General features: G+C 45.1%; 1 protein-coding gene across 2 annotated transcripts in view; it reads left to right on the forward strand.

Annotated features, from left to right (window-relative positions):
• Positions 1-6: 6 nt before the first annotated feature.
• The window catches only part of ASAP2 (ArfGAP with SH3 domain, ankyrin repeat and PH domain 2), a 203,735-nt gene continuing 189,942 nt past the window's right edge, over positions 7-13,799 (forward strand). For both annotated transcript variants that reach the window (XM_017853630.1, XM_017853639.1), the window contains exon 1: positions 7-180. In XM_017853630.1, the coding sequence (XP_017709119.1) occupies positions 55-180 (126 nt within the window). In that variant the 5' untranslated portion in view covers positions 7-54. The remainder of the gene's footprint in view (positions 181-13,799) is intronic.

The raw sequence follows: 13,799 nt of genomic DNA on the forward strand, positions 1-13,799 counted from the left end.
GGTTGAGGCGGCGGCGCCCCCGCGGCCGTGCGCCAGCGCCCTCGCGCCGAGGCGATGCCGGACCAGATCTCCGTGTCGGAATTCGTGGCCGAGACCCATGAGGACTACAAGGCGCCCACGGCCTCCAGCTTCACCACCCGCACGGCGCAGTGCCGGAACACCGTGGCGGCCATCGAAGAGGTGAGGCGGCCTGTGCGGCGGCTCCGGCCGCAGGTATCCCGCGCCGGAGCCCCGCCCGCCGCTCCCGCATCCGCATCCCGGGAAAACTTTCTTTGCTCCGAAGCCGGACGCGGCCGGGCCAACCCTGCCCGAGACAGAAGCCCTTTGTTCCCGCCTAGGTGGCTCGGAGGAGATGGGTGATGGCCACCTTGGGCTTCTGTAAAACCTCCCCTCTCTCGGCCTCGTGGCCCTCGCGGGGTTCCGTGGCCCTCGCGGGGTTCCCGGGCCTGGTCCTTTCCCCGTAGCGCGGCCAACTTTGGCCAGAGTCGGGGTCGGCGGCGAGCTGTGGGGATCCCGCTGCCCGCCGTCGCCCGGGGTCTTTGGTCCCCGGCGCGGACCTTACCAACTTGTTCTTGAAGTGGCGCGGCGGGGGCAGCTCCGCTCTCCGAGCTCCCCGCCGCAGTCCCCGAGACCTGCAGGGCCCCCACCCTCGGGTCCGCGGGTCCGGGGCATCCCGGGCTGCTGGGAAGGCATGCCCGCCTCAGCCAGGGCGGCCTGGCTGCGCTCCACCCGTGCCCAGAGAAGGAACTGCGGGCAAGGTGTGTGAGAGTCGGCGCTTCTGGGTCCAAGAGGCCTCTAGGAGCCGCTCCCCGGTTACCTGGGTCTCACCTGCTTGAATCCGGGATGCCACCCTTCCCCTCAACCTGGAAAAGGCCTGGTTTTAGTAAAGTGCTTTCAAGGTGCAAAGTCATCACGCCTAGCTGCTAACCAGCACGCTCTCCAGGTCCTGGGGAGAGGAACACGTAGGAACGAAGAAGCTTGGTTGAAAATTAAAGCCGTGGGGAAATGGGCAGGCTGTGAGTCCAGGGGCCACCGTTGACTGTGGTTTGAGGCACATCCTCACCTTCAGTCCTCCTTTTCCTTACCCACCAAACGGGATTAGTAATGCATCCTTTCCAGGATCAGAGACTGTGTGAAGTGCTTAGCACTCTGCTCGACTCAGAATAGGTTTACAAGCCACACATGTGGCAATAGTGAATCCATGATTAAATGTCTCTTGGCCAGAATGTCAGGTTACAGGTTTAAAATTGGATTTTGCAGGTATTTTAGCAGAAAACGCCTGGGCTAGCAGGCTTGAGGGGGGGTCACCAAAGAGCTTTAAATGAAGCAATGGCATTATTATTTTTCTTTTTCTTTTTTCTTTTTTGCCCATTTGAACAAAGCATCTGCTGTTAGGAATTGCTTGAAAAAAAATCCAGAATGTTTTCCCTTAATGGAAAAATTTTTTCTTTGTAGCTGTAAACAGTCAATAAAAGGGAATCAAAAGTAACAGATTCAGCATTCTGAATGCTGTTAATATAACTTGGGTAGCCTTCCTTCTCTCCATTTAATTTGGCGGAAGAGAGCTGCATGTAAACCTTTCCTATGAGTTCGGTGATTCCCCAGATCACTTAATTCTACTTTTAGCAGCAAGGCTTAAAAATGATGCCTTCAAATGAGGCAGATGGGGATGGGTGAATGATATTTTTTCCTAAGTGCCAGTTAAAAAGCACAGTGTTTTGAGAATACACCATTAATAATGTTTATGGAATGATTGCAACCAAAAAGGTAGCTGAATATTTCTTAAGGGAAGGAAGCATTGTACATGATGTCTTTCTTTAGAAAGCTTGATTATGTTTAAAGTTCTGTTGCTTTTCCCCACTGCAGTTTGTCAGTTAAATATTATTAGCATTGGCAGATGTTGGAAAGCCAAGCAAATAGGAATTGCTATTAAAATTGGCATACACTTTCTCTGATTAATTTTAGTTTACAATGTGTAATTCCAAAGCTCTTTCTGTATGCTGTGCAGGAGATTACCCTAGAGCTCAGTTACTGAGCAGATTACAAAGAGACTGGATTTGGTCATTTCATTAAATTGCAAGCTTGCTTCATGTTGCCGTCTAAGCCCAAGAATTGGTTCAAGTCTGAAAATGGAAAAATTAAAATCATTTCAGGTTTATTTCACTTTAAGCAAATATACATACGTGCTATGATGATGGTATGTGTGAGCTTGGTTTTATAACTAAATTTGAAAGTTGTTCACTTTCTGAGGTAAATCAATGTGGATTTTTAAATAATACTCTTTCCCAGGGTATCTAATGTTCCTTTCTGTTACCAAAACTTGTTCTGTATGTGGTTTAATAACAAATGATGCATACAGTATTTTGGTTTTAAACAAAAATCTTCTCATACTGAGACGAAACGTGAGAGGGTATCATGACATAAAGTTACTCACTTAACAAATAAAATTTGCAAGCTCTTGGTCTTATTTTTAAACAAATGAATCATGGAACTAGCAAACTAATTTTATATTTATTTATTTATTTATTTATTTATTTATTTATTTATTTATTTTTTGAGATGGAGTTTCGCTCTTGTTGCCCAGGCTGGAGTGCAGTGGTTCAGTCTTGGCTCACTGCAATCTCTGTCTCCCAGATTCAAGCGATTCTCCTGCCTCAGCCTCCCAAGTAGCTGGGATTACAGGCATGTGCCACCATGCCCAGCTGATTATTTGTATTTAGTAGAGAAGGGGTTTCACCATGTTGGTCAGGCTGGTGTCGAACTCTTGACCTCAGGTGATCCACCTGCCTTGGCCTCCCAAAGTGCTGGGATTACAGGCGTGAACCACCGCGCCCGGCCAGCAAACTAATTTTACACTGATAAACCTTTTTGAATCTGTTATTTCCAGTGTAGGTTATATCTGCCAAAAAATCATTTTACAGTTAAAATGTACTGTTTTGATTTGCATACTTGTTGCTGGAATATTATTATAGGAACTGTGGGTCCCCATCCTGTACTATGAAACTCACAGGTATTGTATTCAGTCCTTATCTCTGCTTTATAGGTGAGGAAATTGAGGCTCAGAGAGGTTAAGTGATTTGCTAAAGGTTATAGGGCTCCGAAGTGGACATTGAACTTGGCTCCTGCTGCTTTCAGAAACCATGCTGCTTCCTGTTACTTTTCGTAATGCTGAATTCTCTAAATTTCTCCTTTGTCAGATTGACCTGGGTTCAAGTTCAGACTCCACCACCTGCCAGCTGAGTGAACTTGAGTGAGATGCCTAACATTTTCTCATTTTCCTCAGCTTTAAAGTCTGGGTAATAATACCTGTCAGCTTCAGAGGATTGGGGTGAGGTTTTAGTGAGATAATACACAGCACAGAAGCTGCCAGACAATTGGTTACCGGATTATACAGTGAGTCCACAGGCCCCAGTGAGGGCTTTTGGAGTGAGGATAGGATTTACATGGGGGAAGTGTCAGGGAAATGGCTGAATGGCTGAATGGCTGAATGGGTGAGTGAATGAAACACCTACCGTGTATCTGTTAACCCATGTGTATTTTTTAAAAGTTTGTTGTCAGGCCAGATGTGGTGGCTCACGCCTGTAATCCCAGCAGTTTGGGAGGCCAAGGCGGGCAGATCACTGAGGTCGGGAGTTCGAGACCAGCCTGACCAACATGGAAAAACCCCGTCTCTACTAAAAATACAAAATTTGCTGGGTGTGGTGGCGCATGCCTGTAATCCCAGCTACTTAGGAGGCTGAGGCAGGAGAAACACCTGAACCCAGGAGGTGGAGGTTGCGGCGAGCCAAGATCACGCCATTGTACTCTAGCCTGGGCAACAAGAGTGAAACGCCGTCTCAAAAAAAAAAAAAAAAAAGTTTGTTGTCCTGACAGCTGGTGAGAGCATATCTGTGTTTTATAATTTTCACTTGACCACCTTCTCTGGTTCAAGTCATCATTTTGTACAGTGTTAGCAAACTTAGCAAAGTCTGGTGCTGCAACCAGAGTCTGCCCTGTGCTTTTGGAAATAATGGAAAAATAAGTAGTTGTGACAGAAATTTGAAAAGTGAGGGTTTTTTGTTTCTTTTTTTTCTTCTTCTTTTTTGTTTTTTCGAGCCTCTGGGCACTTTGAAATATTCTCAAAATAGGGAAAAATTGTATACATATTTGGAATATTCGTGTTTTTGGTTAGACCCTCCTTTATAGCACCATCCATTCTGCCTTGCTTATTTGGCATTGATGTAGTTTTAAAAATAAATTTGATGTTGACTTGTAAGTATTAAAATTTAATCTACTTCCTTCCGGGGCCGTAATTCTCTACTTTGTTGTCCTTGGTTACCTTGGCAATCCCATTGCTGTCATAAGCACAGGGTTCTAACTGCAGGGGTGGGGTGAGCATCTGGGCCTGCCGGCTCCCAGGGGCCCTGCCGTCCATGGGACCAGACCCCTCCTAGCAGCAACAGTGGGAACCAGGCCTACGTGCTTTTTGGCAAGAATGTGATTCTGAATGTTAGCCCTTTGTGACTTGTTTGAAAAACAGCTCCTCCAAGTCCCCAGATGAACAGATTCTTGCTGTCTTCAGAAGGACATCACCTTCTTGCCCAGAGCATTCGTGTTTTTGGAAGTGAGCTTTGATGGGTCAAACAGGGCCACCTTTTAAACTGTGTTCTGAAATTTGAATTTCAGAAAATTCTGAGTCACTTAAAGGAAGCCATTTTCTCTTCATATGTGAGCCTTCCTCCCTGCCCCCCGGTGAATGCTGAATTCAGTTTCCTTCTTAGGATCAATAGTAGAAGTACTGATGCCACTCCTCATGGGTTCCAGGTGCTGCCATGCACTCAGGATTCCTGAGTCCTTCACTGTGCTAGGCTATGTGTGAGGTGGCAGGAATAGAACACCAGGAAGAATATGTTCTGTCTTTGAAGGGACCTACAGTCCAGCAAGAGGAACAGAATCCTAATTCTGTAAACAAATCTGTGCAAAAAATGTGAGGACCACATCTGTTCGAATGCCCGGAGTCCTGTGGATGTGCAAGGGTGCAAGTGGTCCCAGGGCCTGGGGCTGTGATGAGGGAGGGCCTTGTATGATGTCGTGCCATGGAGTCTTGAAGTCCAGGCAGTTACCTGTGGGTTACCAAATGCTAAGGCACTAAGCTGGTTCATTATGGTCTTTTGTACCTGCCTCCCTGCCTTAGGTAAATATTGATCTACTCCTGACGTGGCAGCCAACTCAGCCTCTGTGGTGGGATTTTCATAGTCACCTGGTCTCCAGAGGTCTGCTGAGACCAAGAATTTGGAGTGATCCTTAATTCTTCCCGTGCACCCCATGTTTCCAGGCGCCGGTGCCTTCCTTTGTGGAGCATATACATGCATTTTAGGCCCGCACTGTCTGATGAGGCAGCCTAAGACAAATCCAGCTCTCAGCTGCCGTATCTGCTTAGTAGCTACACGTGGCTGGTGGCTACCATATTGGTTCAGCAACCAGTAGCAGAGGCACCCCCTGGAAGCTTGCTGAAATGCAGAGCCCCAGGTTCCACCCAGGACCTGAATTTTTACAGCATCCCCACATACACCACAGGCATGTTCTAGATGGAACCCCGGCTGCACACTGGAGTTGCTTGGGCGTTTGTGAAGCAGAGCTGCCTGGCTCCACTCCCTAGAATTCTGACTTAAATTGGTCCGGCGGGCTCTGGAGCCTTGGCATTTTTTAAAGGCTCCTCCCAAATAGGGTTGATAATCACTGATAGACGGTTACGTAACATAACCTTAGGCAGTTGATAAGTGCTGTAAAGGAAAGTCATGCATAACATGGAGATACAAAGTGGTTCTGGAGATTAGGAAACCAAAATCAGGAAAAGCCTCTCTGCAGAGGTGACATTTGAGCAGGCTGGAATGCAGAGAGGAAGCCAGTCACAAAAGATGTGGGAATAGAACAGCTTGGGAAAAGGCCCTGAAATGCCAATGGGCGGGATCATGGAAGGACTGAAGGAAGGTCAGGGTGTGGGGTGGGGGGGGAGTGGGTGAGGGAGAGAAGGATGAGAGACGGCGGGCAGAGGGGTGGGCAGCGCCGGGTCACACAGGGCCTTGTCCATCTTGGGGAAGGAATTTGGATTTTGTTCTGTTGTGATGGGAAGCTGTTGAAGAATTTTCAGCAGGGAATAACATGGTCCGATTTACGTTTTAAAGACTTCACTGTGGTTGTTCTAGGGAAAAACAGACTAGCAGGGCATGAAAGGAAAGAGGGAGACCAGTTGCGAGGTGAGGGGCTATTGCAGTCATCCAGGCGAGAGGGTATTGGACGAGGAGGTAGCAGGGGGGATGGTGGTAAGTGGCCTGATTGAGGTCCATTGTGCAAGAAGAGGGGTCCAAACCTGCTGATGGATTGTCATGATTGTGTGCTGTTGGCATAGAGGTAGACCCAACAGAGCTACCCCGAACAAGGCAACAGCCAAGCTCAATTCATCCAAGCCCTCTGAACAGACCTTCTAGCATCCCCACGGTGAAGCTGGTGCTGTCTAGAGCTACTTAGTGTCAGAATCCAGGCCAACTCTGTGCTGCTTGATGTGACTGGTATAGGACTTGTGTTGGGACCAGTTCCAGGGTCAGTCAAGGAAAGATTGAAGCATAGCTGCATAGACTGGGGCCCAGGGAAAGAGAGAAGCATGGCTGCATAGACTGGGACAGAGGGGTCTGCTCGTGCGACCCTCTGCTGTTTCTGGGCAGACTATAGCAGGTGATATTTCTAGGCATTGTCAGGTGCCTGGGATGCTGTCCGCATTTCAGCTCCCCAAACACTCCTCTTTCTTTCCCTACTAAAGAGAGGTGGCGTTCCATGATCTGAACCTACCTCCTTTGCTTACGTCTTTTCTGTGTAATGTGGCCTCCAAGTGGATTGCTAGGGCCCTTCCAGGTACCTTTTGTCTTTTTTGTTTGTTTGTTTGAGATGGAGTCTCGCTCTCTTACCCAGGCTGGAGTGCAGTGGCAGGATCTCAGCTCACTGCAACCTCTGCCTCCTGGGTTCAAGGGGGATTCTCCTGCCTCAGCCTCCTGGATAGCTGGGATTACAGGTACCTGACACCGTGCCTGGCTAATTTTTGTACTAGTAGAGATGGGGTTTCACCATGTTGGCCAGGCTGGTCTTGAACTCCTGACCTCAGGTGATCCGCCCACCCAAAGTGCTGGGATTATAGGTGTGAGCCGCTGCTCCTGGCTGCCCTTCCAGGTGCTTTTTATACCATTATCGTTTTTATCATGTCATCAATGTCTTGGAATAAACAGACCACCAACCCGAGCTGGAATGCTTGGGCTGTATTTTTATGATGATGGTCATTTCTGTGAAGGGATTTGACTGATTGAGTTTCTTCACTCATAAATGGTATATTGGACCCCTACCATACGTTGTCAATGCCAGGTGCCAGGGATGTAAAAGTGGACAGCATGGCCTGGGCGTCTTAAAAAAAAAAAAAAGTGGACAGGACTAGCTCCTTCCTTATAAAGCACTTAATAATCTCGTGTTTTATGTGCAGTCCTGTTTCATCCTTTTAACCTTTTTTGTGCCATGGCTCCCTTTGACACTCTGGTGAAGGTGGTCTGCCTCTTCAGAACAATGTTTTAATGCATAGAACAAAATAAGATTTCAAAGGAAACTAATTACAGTCTTGCATTGCTTAATGACGAACATGCATCGTTTAAAGATTTCTTCGTGGTACGAACATCCTAGAGTGCACTTTACACACACCCAGATGGCATGTAGACACCTAGGCTATGTGGTAAGAACCTGTTGCTCCCAGGCTCCAAACCTGTACAGCATGCCACTGTATTGAATACTGTGGTAACTGTGACACAGTTACAGTATTTGTGTATGGCAAGTATTTGTGTATCTAAACATAGAAAAGATGGTAAAAATCCCTCTTATAATGTTATGAGAAGTCGTGTGTGTGGTTCATTGTTGACTGAAATGTCATTATGTGGAGCACGACTGTATATTGAAATTCAGTTAGCAGAATATTTAAAAAATTTTTGCCATGCTTATAATGCTTCTTTACTAAAGCATTTAGTAACAAGATTTCATGGTTGGTCTAATAAATACCTTAATTTTGAGATACTGATGAATATAAACAATATGAGATATTTCTAATAAATATAATGTAATATTCGTGTATCTTTTATTAGAGTTGCAAGTATTGATAATATTAGCACGTGTTGCTTACATTTGTAATTGAAAGATATGATAAATTTCAGTTAGACCCTAATGAAAATACAGATAAATTTTTTTTTTTTCCAATCCAAGTTTATGGACCCCCTGAATTCAGACTGAGAATTCCAGGCTTGATGGTAAGTTTTATTTAGCTAGTTTTTTTTTTTGAGTGATGGATTCTTTAACAACTCTGTTTGTTAAATATAATTATTATATCTCGTAATTATTATGCTGTCATTGCCATGAATTGGTTCTAAGAGCCTAGCTGAGAAGAGTTGCACCTCAGGCCAGTGTTAGAATTATGAGGCACTAAAGGTGTTTAGAAGCGCTCTTGGCAGGGAGCCATCCGCTGTGGTTTTACATCCGTGGGGTGCCCTCTGTTCTTTCAGGGTTATGGCTTGGCAGCTTCTCATCTGATCCCACAGGTTAGTTCATATACTTGTGCATGCCTCAAGAGTTCAGCAGAGCTGCAAACTGGACCTTCTGAGTCCTATAATTAGGATTCTGAGCTGGGTGGGTCCTACAACCCAGCTCTCCTATTTGTGCCTTTTTTGTTTGTCTCACGTGGCATGTACTGCCCTTGCTTCTGCAGGGCAGGTTCCATTGTGAAGCGCCAGAAGATTCATGGGCACCACCTACCCAGAATTTTAAGGGAGACTTTGCAGTGTGTGCTGTTTTCAATGAGGGTATTTATTTGAAATGCTGCTGCTGTTGCAAGAGTGTGTTGGGGATATCCAGAGTGTGGTTGAAGTTAATGTCAGTTGATTTTTTTTTTTTTTTTGAGACAGAATCTGGCTCTGTTGCCCAGGCTGGAAAGCAGTGGTGCCATCTTGGCTCACTGCAACCTTGTCTTCCTGTCTCAGCCTCCTGTGTAGCTGGGACTACAAGTGTACCCCACCATGCCTGGTTAATTTTTTATTTATTAATTATTATTATTATTTCTGAGATAGTGTCTCACTTTGTCACCCAGGCTGGAGTGCAGTGGCGCCATCTCGGCTCACTGCAATCTCCGCCTCCCAGGTTCAAGTGATTCTTGTGCCTCAGCCTCCTGACTAGCTGGGATTACAGGTGCCCACCACCACACCCAGCTAATTTTTGTATTTTTAGTAGAGACAGGGTTTTGCCATGTTGGCCAGGCTGGTCTTGAACTCCTGACCTCAAGTGATCCACCCACCTCGACCTCCCAAAGTGCTGGGATTACAAGTGTGAGCCACTATGTCCGGCCCCTGGTTAATTTTTGTAATTTTTGTAGAGAGGGTTTCACCATGTTGCCCATGGCTGGTCTTGAACTCCTGGACTCAAGCGATCCTCCTGCCTTGCCCTCCCAAAGTGCTGGTATTATAGGAGTGAACTACCGTGCCCAGCCTCCCCCTTGTCTTTTCTAACGTTTATAGGGCACTTACTGTGTGCCAGGCATGCTTTAAATTCTTTACATATATCAATTATTAACTCATTTAGTTATTACCAAAATGCTATAGGGTCCAGCGAAATTAGGCCACGTTACCAAGTTCATGGAGCCAGGAAGTGATGAAGCCAGGATTTGTTCAAATCAAGCATTTTGACACCAGAGTCTGCTATTTCTTTTAGCAGCCAACAGCCTCTGTAGAGCCTGTGCCAACCAGGGCCCGTGGTGTTGCAGCCTCTGTAGCCAGCACGCCCTCCTTTGCTGTTAGTGTTAGAAAGTTACAGCTATTGCATTGCTTGAGTGGGTGCTTCTGGCAAATCCTCGTTGCTTTTTGTTTCCTGTTTGCCTCATCTGTCCTACTTGCTACAGAAATTGTTCTTCTTTCGTCTCCTCACTGCTCTGCCGACATGCCCAGCCCCGTAGAGCAGAGTGGCCAGGGGCATTGCTGACACCCTGGCAGGAGGCCTTCCCTGCTAACGGTGTTACTAATGATGTCATTTTTCCACTCCTTGCTGAAGATGGCTTTGTCAGTGAAATCAGTCGGTTGATGAAGACAGTTCCCTGTCATGATGGATTCCTTTGTCTTTTAGGATTCTAGCCAGGCAGTCAGGATTGTCGGGATCTCTTTCCCCAGCTTCTCAGAAGAAATCTTGTCCTTCTTAGAGGTGTTTTTTTTTTTTTTTGACAGACTCCCGCTCTGTCACCCAGGCTGGAGTACAGTGGCACGATCTTGGCTCACTGCAAGCTCAGCTCCCTGGTTCACACCATTCTCCTGTCTCAGCCTCCCGAGTAGCTGGGACTTCAGGCGGCCACCACCACGCTGGGCTATTATTTTGTATTTTTAGTAGAGACAGGGTTTCACTGTGTTAGCCAGGATGGTCTCGATCTCTTGACCTCGTGATCCGCCCATCTTGGCCTCCCAAAGTGCTGGGATTACAGACGTGAGCCACCGCGCCTGGCTTTTTTTTTTTTTTTAAATGAAAACGATAACGGTGACAGTGCTGACATTTCTCTGAGCTTTAATTCTGTCTTAAGGACTGTGCTGTGTTTTAAACTGGTGATTTGATCCCCTCAACGGTCTTGAGGTTGGTCCTATAGGGACATGCCTCCAGGTTCCACGTTCCACAACCAGCAATTGCTAGAGTAAGAATCCCAGTGCTGTGGAGGAGGACCCACTCCTGTTGATCTTTTAATGCCCCACCTGCCAGTCACTCTTGCCTGGGACGATTTCTCTGTAGGTGTTTCTGTGGGTTTCCTTAGTGCAGGGTAATGATGGTTGTTGATCACCTGCAGTCCCCATTGTTGCTGAATGTGATTGCCTGGAGGTCATCAGACACTAACCCCTGGGGAGGCACTTAGCATCAGAGGTATTTATTAACTTGACCTTGACTGAATGGCCCCCTTAGAGCTGAGGGGCCAAGAACACTGTCACTATGTGAAAAGGACTAGGAGCCACCCAGACCCATAGAGTATTCCCTTCATTTCAGCAAATTGTATTTTGAGGTTGCCACTGAAGGGTTAATCAAGGATGTGGCCCGTCTAGGCAGATTTGGGTGGAGAGAAGTCAGCTCCCTCTTAACAGTTAGGGGACTTTGGAGAGGTTTTGAAAGAAAAGGAGAATGTTAAGGCCTTGTACTGTATTCCCATGATAGCCTGAATCTGTTACCAGCTTTTGGACCTTGGAGCAGGTAACTTCACTGGTCCTGCCTCAGTTCGTCATTTGTAACATGGAGGGTTGGATGTGATGAGTTCAGTCTTTCCAGCTCTTGACCTTCCATATCTACTGCTGTCTGCAACACTTCCCCTGCCTCTTGACACCCTTGCTTTTTTTGGCCACCTTCTCTGGTTTTTTCTTTATCTTGGCTATTAATATTTATACTTTCCAAGAAGTTAGAGCTCAGAGTGAACTTTACCTCTTTCATCCCCTTCTTTGAAGATTCCCTCCTTGGAGGTATCACTGGAGTTGATGTGGTGGTTGGTACTTGAGCTGGAATCCCAATGAGTGCCTTGCCGGTTTGAGTTTGGGCTGAATGAGGCCGTGATGTTTCCCATCCGTCTTGCCTCGGAGCAGTCTTTTTTGCAGTCTTTGCTGCTTTCCTTGGTCTCTTAAATAAAACTTTGTTGTGCTTTGCTTCTCTGGTGAAAAGCAGGTTGTATCAGTGATGATCACAGGGTTTTGTGGTCATTGAGTAATGTGGACTGTTGGACTTTGAGAAAATACTGATTTTCTTATATCCAGTGAGCTTCCCTAGATTTTGCGGGGAGCCGGAGCCAGTGTTCTCATCGTTGGAAGATGTCCTCTCTATTGTGAAGCAGTGGTTTTCACATTTGCCCTGTGGTTCGGTTGTGTTTATGTTGTGGAGCAGAAAGACCTAGCCAGGGAGTTAGGAGAGCGGGATCGGAGTTATAAGGTCACCTTATTGTGACCTTGAGCCAGTTAACTGTGTATCTGGTCTCTAACATGAGAGATTTGGACTGGGTGTTCTGTGACCATCCTCTCTGACCTAAAAATTCCATAGTTCTTTGTATTCATATATACTGGATGTGAAAAGGCCCTGGAATAAATGATAGGAACAAAAATCAGCCAGGAATGGCTTGTTGATAGCCCTGAAAAGACAACATGGTCGCTGAATCATATCCTCAAGTTGAATTATTTATTTTTGAAAAAACCTTTCTATAGCATCCTGAGAAACTTATTTTGTGTTGTTGCTTTTTTTAAAAAAATTGAGATATAATTCATATACCATAAAATTCACCATTTTAAAGTGTCCAACTAAGTGGTTTTTAGTGTATTCACAAAGTTGTGTAGCCATCACCACTATTTAATTCCAGATCATTTTCATCACCAAAAAGAAACCCCATATCCAGTAGGAGTCATTCCCTAGTCCCGTGTACCCGAGTCCTTGGCAGTCACTCATCTACTTTCTGTCTCTATGGATTTGCCTATTCTGGTCGTTTCATGTATGGAATCATATAATATGTGGCCTTTTGTGTCCGGCTTCCTTTATGTAGTCTAATGTTTTTAAGATTCATCTAAATCATAGCATGGATTTGTACTTTATTTTTATGACTGAATAATATTCTGTCATATGCGTATGACACATTTTGTTTATTCATTCATCAGTTGATGGACATTCGGGTTGCTTCCACTTTTAGGCTATTGTGAATAATCCTGTGAATATTCTTCTACAAGTTTTAGTGTAGACATACATTTTCAGTTCTCTTGGGTATATAACTAGGAGTGGAATTGCTTAGTCACTTTAACTTTTTAAACTTAAACTTTTTAGAGTCAGTTTAACTTTTTGAGGAGCTGCCAAACTGTTTGCCAAAGAGGCTGCACCACGTGATGTTCTTACCAGCCATGTGTAAGGGTTCCAATTTCTCCACATCCTTATCAACTCTTGTTATTGTCTTTTTTATTACACTCATCTTAGTGGGTGTGAAGTGGTGGGTTTGATTTGTCTTTCTCTGATGGATGACTAATGATTTTGAGCATTGTTTTATATGCCCATGGCTGTGTGTATCTTCTTTGGAGAACTGTCTATTCAAAGCCTTTGCCATGTTTATATTGGATTATTTGTCTTTTTATTGTTGCGTTGTAAGATTACTTCATATATTCTGGATACTAGACCCAGATCAGATATATAATTTGAAAGTAATAATTTTCATTTTGTAGATTGTTTTTTCATTCACTTGATGGTGTCCTTCAAAGGACAAATGTTTTTAATTTTGATGACATCCAGAATAGTCATTTTTCCTTTGGTTGCATAACACAGATCACAAAGATTTACACCTGTATTTTCTTCATTTTATAGTTTCAGTTCTTACATTTAGTTTTGAGTTAATATTTATATATGAGGTGAGGTGGGGGGTCCAACTTCATTCTTTTGCGTGCGGATATATCCAGTTGTCCCGGCACCATTTCTTGGGAAGACTTTTCTTTTCTTCTTGAATTCTCTTGGCATCCTTTTTAAAAATTGATTTACTTTTGATATATGGGTTTATTTCTGGACCCTCAGTTCTGTTCCATTGATTTTTATGCCTATCTTTTATGCTGGTGCCATAAAACCTTAATTAATTATAGGCCTTATGGTATGTTTAGAAATCAGGAAGTATGAGTCTTCCAACTTTGTTTTTCTTTTCCAAGATTGTTTTGGCTATTGAGGGTCTCTTGCATTTCCATGTGAATTTTAGGATCAGCTTTTCAATTTCTGCAAAA

Source organism: Rhinopithecus bieti, unplaced genomic scaffold (assembly GCF_001698545.2).
Source record: "Rhinopithecus bieti isolate Rb0 unplaced genomic scaffold, ASM169854v2 scaffold_1530, whole genome shotgun sequence".
Classification (NCBI taxonomy): domain Eukaryota; kingdom Metazoa; phylum Chordata; class Mammalia; order Primates; family Cercopithecidae; genus Rhinopithecus; species Rhinopithecus bieti.